We start from the raw sequence: 7,797 nt of genomic DNA on the forward strand, positions 1-7,797 counted from the left end.
TGAAGTTTAGACCGCGTTGTGCTCATAATTATTATCGCTAATAATTGTCACGTCGGTACTCGTTGAATTTTGTGTATAGTAGACTATTTCATGAAAACTAAGCATTCCATTCCTAGTTTGTCGACGTTTTCGATCGAGAAGCAATGTTCGATAAATGTCATCCAGGAATTAGTCATACTTAGCAATTTGGCATTATTCGGATCCGGCAGAAACTGTTTTACCGACCATTAAAATTTGTATAGACCGAGAGAAAAACCACACTAGAAAACCGCCACACACAATGCCTTCCCTGCACGTCTCCCGAAAGGCCCGTCCCACTGGAACCCACAAATTAAAAGAAAAATTGTGACGGGAGGTTTTGTCATGGTTTTTTTTTCCGTTCATAGAGAACCACTGTTAGACAAAAGGGTGGCGTGGGGTAAAGGAAGACATGGGCGTACAAGAATCATGTCCATTATCAAATTTGAAAACTTTGAAATATCGTTGGCATCGACCAAAAACCTTTGTATTGCGTAAGGTGTTTTTCTTGTTAATATAACCTTTTCTTCGGAAAAAAAAAGGAATATTGTCTATAAAAAAAAGCTTAATCATTTTTAGATAATGATTGTTCAACTATATAACATTAGGATAGTTTGTTGTTCAATATCACATTTCAAAATTAAATTGCACGGTGAAATTATTCTGGTCATCGACAATCATTAAGAGAGAAATCTAGCAATGGATATGGACGGAATAGAGCATAAGATGGTAGTGGTTAACGGCATAAACATGCACGTAGCAGAGAAAGGAGAAGGACCAGTTATTTTGCTTCTTCATGGTTTTCCTGAGCTTTGGTACACATGGAAGAAACAGATGATTGGTCTAGCTTCATGCGGATACAGAGCCGTGGCTCCTGACCTTCGCGGTTACGGAGACACAGATGCACCATCATCTTTCACCAAGTACACAACTCTCCACATTGTTGGTGATGTCGTCGCTCTCATCGATTCCCTTGGCCTAGACAAGGTTTGTATATTGTTCATATTCATTAAATGGTCGCTATGTGATTATGTAATTGTGATTTTTGTGCATGAAAATATAGGTGTTCGTCGTTGGACATAACTGGGGCGCAAATATTGCCTGGGCACTTTGTTTGTACCGTCCTGATCGAGTAAAGGCTTTGGTGAACATGAGTATCCCCTTTATTCCACGAAACCCTTCAACTAAACCCACCGACAGATTGCGAGCTGCCTTTGGCGATGAGTACTACATGATCCGTTTCCAGGTTAATTTACTAATTATTGCTCTCCCATTTTTTCTTTACTGAAATGTTTTGTTGCGGTTCTTGCTCTCAGCAGATTTTTCTGTATGAATTCCCGGTAAATTTTTGTAGGAACCTGGAGTAATGGAAGCTGACTTTGCTACTGTTGGTGCCGAAACAGCTTTTAAAAAACTTTATACTACTCCAAGTCCATTGATACCTACAGATATAGGGTCATGGGTTCCACCCAACACCACAATAACCTTGCCGTCTTGGTTATCTCAAGAAGACGTTGATTATTACATAAGCAAATTCGGAGAGAAAGGCTTCACCGGAGGAATTAACTACTACCGTGCTCTTGATCTGTATGTGAACTCAACCGGATAGGCATTCTTGTGATTGAAAATAAAGATATCTATTTTCCTGGACACGCTAAAATGTGTATTTGGTTGTGAATGGATGCAGGAACTGGGAGTTGACTGCAGCATGGTCTGGAGCAAAAGTGCAAGTACCTGTTAAGTTCATCGTTGGGGAGAATGATTTGAGTTATAATAACGCACCTACAAAAGCATACGTAAACGGAGGTGGTTTCAAGAAAGATGTTCCACTCCTTGAGGAAGTAGTTGTAATGGAAGGAGTTGGACATTTCATTAACTTGGAAAAACCAGATGAAATCAACAAACATATTTGTGATTTTTTCGGCAAATTTTGATTGTTTGATTTCTTTTGATTTTGATTGTGACCTGTGAATGTGTGATATTGACATTTTCTTGTATTTAAATAAAGAGTTCGATTTGGAACTATACTTTCATGTCATGAAGGGACATATAATTTTGTTTGTTGCTTTTATTGCTCCGTATGAATTCAATCCTGGAAATATCCTAGGAACCCAAGTTTGATTATTTTTTCTCCTATAAATCCGTTATTAAGATGGTATGTATGTGTGCCCAAATTGTAAGATTTACAGTAAAAAAAAAAATAGTAGTTTTAAATTATATGTATATTTTCGCATTTTCAAATGGACTGAATTAATCTTAGTTTGTTAACAAAAATCTAAAAAAAAAAAGAAAAAGAATATTAAAATTGGCAAATTCAAAGTTTATTTTTATTATTAAACTTTCTTTTTATTATTGAATAAAAAGTAATATTACAAAATACTAGTTGGAAGCCTACCAAGCTAAGCATCAACAGTATACTATTACATTAATTAAACAGGTTGCCTACTAGCGAGCGTCATGAGGGACCAATCAAGAGAGCTGAAGTGAATATGGGGATTGATTATGTCACAAGGGGGCAAGCTTACTCTGCCTTCCATGTCAAATTCCGAAATATTACGTCATCGAGGACTCGTGCCTGGGATCTCCTGGAGTGCATCAAACCTTTTGCAAAACGGGGATGGCCAACTGAGCTAGCTACCCGTTTTAATTTTAATATATTGATACTGGGATATGAAATATAAAAACGATGAACATCACACAATAGGGACTCAGTAAAACTATCTCCCCAGAGTATACTAAAAACCCTAAAAAAACTCAACCCTCTGTTTTCTTTGTCTCCTTATTTTTATACATGCCAGAAGATAGTACAATAAACATCTATAAAATAATAGACTTGGGACCACCCTAATCCTATTATTTTAAAGAGATATTGCTTAATCGATAATATAATAATTTATTATTTTATATATAAAAAAAAGGACGCCGCAGAAGGCTTATATTAGAAAAGCAAATAAAGTCAGATTCTACAAAGAGTTTGTTGGTAGCCTAGCAATAAACTGAGCACCAACAGCTTTCTGAATAGTAATACCAATTCGATGAAAAAGAGAACCTCCTATTTTGGAATTAGCATCTTGACTAGCAAAACGATTCTTCAACCTTCTCAAAAATATACAAGTATCTTCTCCCAATTCACCAAGTGTTCAAAAAGACAAAACACCAAACTCATATCCATGTGTTAGGCATTTATCTAGGTATTTATTACATTTGCGAGTAACAGCCGCATAAATAACATGTCATGGGATGAAGGAAGTAGTTCTAGCACTAGTGAACGTCAAGACACTCGTGACAACAAAGCACATATCCAGACCATTTTCCCAATTGTAGACGAGTAAATACGCCGGCCTTAAGGCATGAGCGGTGTCGGACAAGAAACCCATAGAAACCTCCTTGCGAGCAGCCACACCGGCTTTGTAACAAATATCCGTCGCAACATAACGAAAGTCGTGTCGAAATTTGATGCCAACTGCAGTAGCGCAATGTAAAGCATGGTCACCATACCTATCCATAGAACGATTACAACATGAACACAAGATATCCTCCTCAAACATTGGTATACCCAGTCTATAGTTAAGAACTGCTCGAAACTAACGGGGTCCGACTGCTTGATTAAGCTTATAAATGGGAACAACTTTGAGAAAATCCATAGCATGATTCGTCCTATTACATTTCCAAAAAGAAATATCCCTCGCAGATAGTGAATACTTGGTGGGAAGTTCCTTCTTAATCACATCAAAGTATGTCGCTGCCAGTGATTTCATGAAATGGGGGCAGCATTGTTGATGTTAAATTGAGAAGGAGATAAACCACAAGTTTGAATATATACCTGCAAAGCATGCTGATACTGTTGGCTTGCATCAAAGGAGGTTGTATGCTGTAAAATAGTATCCTGCAGGTGTCGAGTCTGGGCACATGATGCTAAATAACAATATTTGGAAGTGTCTGCCATAGTATAAACACCCAATCCACCATATTTAAAGAATTGTGGTTTGATACAAAGAATAATTTGGAAGTGTCTGCCATAATAGTTGGATGTGTCTGCCATATTATTACTTTATGAATATAATAATAATAATATATAAGAAAATTATATACTTTTGGTTGGTAACTTAGCGACAAGCTGGGCTCCAATACCTTAATATATTAATTTAAAGAATTATTTTTTATGTTTTTGAATTTGAATTTGAAGAATTGTGGTTTGATACAAAGTACCTATGATGTGCAACCATTGAGTAAATTTATAGAACTTACTAGATGATGAACCGTTGGAAATCGTAGAAACATTAATACTATAATGGATACAATGCATTACAAACCCTAAGAGAATTTAATGTGTATGAAAATCAATTTTTATTTTTCTAATGGAATTATTATTTTATTAATATATTATATTATAATATTACCTTTTTCTTACAGGGAATATTATAATATTATCGAATTTATTATTTTAGCGTTAAGGGTCCGAATCGGGATTGGATAATTTTATTATTTTAGCGAGACTATTATATTAAAAAAGTTTTACTGTAGATGATAGCTCATTAAGTCCCCGACTACGCCATTGAACCCGTCACAATTTACTTGCACAATAGGTTACCTTCGTCATTGTTCCCCTTTTCCTCGTCATTTCTTCATACTTCGTCACTTTGGAGGTAAACTTCGCTTCTGACTTCACATATTCGTGTCTCGTCAGTTGTACTCGCAACATAAAATTTCAATTTCAGTAACGGTTTTCCCGTTGCAAAACGGGGTTGCAATAGAAAGAAGCGTTGTAAAATATCATGTTGTAGTTATTTCGCAACGGTTCAGTTGCAACACCAGTCAGCCGTTCCAACTTTTTTATTCACAACAACAGTTGCGAAATTTTTGTTCATCACAGGTTAATAAATTTTGGGTAGGATATCCTTGTTCTAAACCAGATATCCTAGTTATGGTACTAAATTTTGCAACAAGCTTTAGCCGTTGCAAAGATTTTTACGACAAAAAAAGGAAGAGAAAGTGTTGGTCAGTCTCTGCTGAGCTAGTTAAAATTCAACACCCTTGTAACCAAATTTCCCTGCATTTACTAGATTCATCCCAATTCTCTCAGATTTACTGAAATCTGTCAAACTACACAAACAATCAATCATTCAATTTACACAAACGACAACTCCAAAAAAAAATTCCAAGGTAAAAATGATAAGATTTAACATTTGATGAATTCAATTGAATTTAACAATCAATCATTCATTAAACATACGCTTGATTCCAAGTTTCAACAACACATAACCTGCATATATTCAATTAATAAATGTCGATGTTGACATTTGAATAACAAAGCTAATACTCCCCCTAAAGGTGAGATAGGTAGATTTTTAATCCGAACATCTTTGTTATTTCCCTTTTGTAGTCCAAATAACTACAAACATCAGTATGATATGTTTCTTCCCCTTAGTCAATTATTTACTATTTCGGTAGATATAACGTTTAAGCACAATTGTCATTTCCTTAGTGATTACAAATAACTTGTTTAATCCATATATTTCTCCCCCTTTTGTCACAAAATGACAAAGGTTAAAGGTCAAACCGAAAGGATCTTACAAATCTAAAAGACTCGTACAACCTATAAGAGTTAAGCACGAAGGTTTCACATACCACTTTTGATAACCAATATCAAATCCGAAACTACAAGGAATTTGCTTTTAATATGTTATCAAGGAAACAATTTCCCGAAGCAATTTCCCCTAATAGTTTAACAAATTGAATAAGAAACTTAGTTCCCTTGCTAAACCGGTTAATATAATCGCTTATTTCTATAAGACCAAAATAAAGATCAGAATTAACTTTATTTTTCTCATAAGGTTCTAATTATTCAGATAATAACTTAGCCCTTTCAGTTTAGAAAAGACAAGTACTAGGTTAGTTAACTAGTATTTCTTGTCAAGGCATTCGATTAGACTTGAATAACCGAATCCTTCAATTTGTAAGTCTAACTAAGATCAGAATTAACTTAGTTTCTCTTATCCGGAATCGAATTGGACTAAACAAATGATCATGTATTTCGTTAAGCCATAAACAATACATACAAACCAAATAAATTGACTTGCACAATTATTTCTCTTAACCAGAAGCAATTGAAACAAACATAGACATTATAGCACCGCAATTGCACCGAAATTTCGTTAAGCAAAAACACTTGGTACCAAACAATAAAGAAGATATCAAACAATAAGTCAAATGAATTGACACAGTTTTTCTTAACCGGAAACAATTGAATCATACACACAACATCCATACACACATAATGGAATATATATCAATTGTACCGAAATTTTTTTAAGCAAAAGCAAAATATATGCAATATACGCAGGCTTTTCTTAAACGGGAAAACGATTAACCAACAAATTCGTTACCTCAGATTACGCATCCTCTTCTCCCAGAAAGATATATCATTAAGCGCAATTTCAAGTTAGAACTCTCCCACAATATGTTGTCATCCTCTCTCAAGAACAAAAGAACAACAACAAAGAGAAACCTTTACCAGAGAAAGGTTGAATCGGTTTTAACTAATGTGTGCCAATAGCAAAAGTTGAAAACCCGAAACATATATGTTTATGCTAAACACAACTCGTGTAAAAACAAATTGTTTCAACACATTGTGACTTTTTACATATGAGTCTCAATCAGAACACCTTATCATCCTTTGATAAAGCCTATCAACTTGGGCTAGAACTTAATCCTGCTAAATCAAAAAGTCACACAAACCATAAGGTTTCATCATATGAGTTCAAATATTAAGGTTATGAAAACCGAAATCAGACATCCCATAAACACATAGAAATAATATAGACATTCAAGCACAGACTATGTAACCGGAAACTATCACAAGAAAAATTATAAAATTATAATTTTATTCATAATAATTGATATTTTTATTCAAAAATAGACCTTATACAATAATCAAAATAAATCAAAAACTGATGTCTATTTTTCTTGAAGGTATCTTTAAACAGATGTTTCAAAGATCATCTTCAATTTCCTCGAATTTTTCAGGATCTTCATCAACAACATCTCGACTGATTTCTCGGATTATGCACACAGTACCTTGATTATGTTCACAGGCTAAAGCATTTAGCTTTCGATTAATATTCTGAGCATACTCCCTATTACTGATTCCAAGTTTAATCAGCTTTCTTTGGTTACGGATAACCGTTCTTAGTAATGTTGCCTTTCTGTGATGTGTTTCAATAGTACTGAGGAGGAGTTGTCGTAGATTGACAATATCAATGTTAGCATCCAAACTGTTTTGGACAAGAAGATGAGTCATATCTTCATTTTCTTTTCCTTTGTCTTCACAACCATACTTCTTGAAGGAATCATCAAGATTAATAGTTTCATCAGAAGCCATTCCACTCAACGCTTTCAGAATTTTATCTTGAGATCTGGTTTGAGGATACATTTTATCAGAAGCCATTCTTTAGTATAAGTTCCCAAACAGGATGATTACATATATTAGGAAATTCTTTAACACATACTAAACATAGGTGCCATCCTTAAATAAATAATTCTGACCAGACTTGAAATGATTTTCGCATCTTATGTGTTATTATATCCCAAAGATTCTTTGGAAATAATCAATCTTATAGATCATGTATCTAAAATACTTTATATTAGGAAACTTATCTTGTTTACACAAGTTGTTGTAAGACAACTTTTCTACTCATGAGCACAATTTAAGTATCTTCATGTAGATTATGTATACTCATTATGTTGAATAAGAGATATTAATAGGATACAAGATGCCCA

The 7,797-nt window shown here is 34.4% G+C and overlaps 1 protein-coding gene across 1 annotated transcript; it reads left to right on the forward strand.

Moving 5' to 3' along the window:
- Positions 1-596: 596 nt before the first annotated feature.
- LOC113345409 (epoxide hydrolase A-like) lies at positions 597-2,082 on the forward strand. Its single transcript, XM_026589184.1, has 4 exons — positions 597-1,005; positions 1,082-1,264; positions 1,373-1,605; positions 1,706-2,082. Exons 1-4 carry the CDS (start codon positions 718-720, stop codon positions 1,950-1,952), a joined length of 951 nt encoding a protein of 316 aa, XP_026444969.1. The 5' UTR covers positions 597-717; the 3' UTR covers positions 1,953-2,082.
- Positions 2,083-7,797: the final 5,715 nt, after the last annotated feature.

The sequence above is a fragment of the Papaver somniferum genome, unplaced genomic scaffold, assembly GCF_003573695.1.
Source record: "Papaver somniferum cultivar HN1 unplaced genomic scaffold, ASM357369v1 unplaced-scaffold_81, whole genome shotgun sequence".
NCBI classification, from domain to species: Eukaryota; Viridiplantae; Streptophyta; class Magnoliopsida; order Ranunculales; family Papaveraceae; genus Papaver; species Papaver somniferum.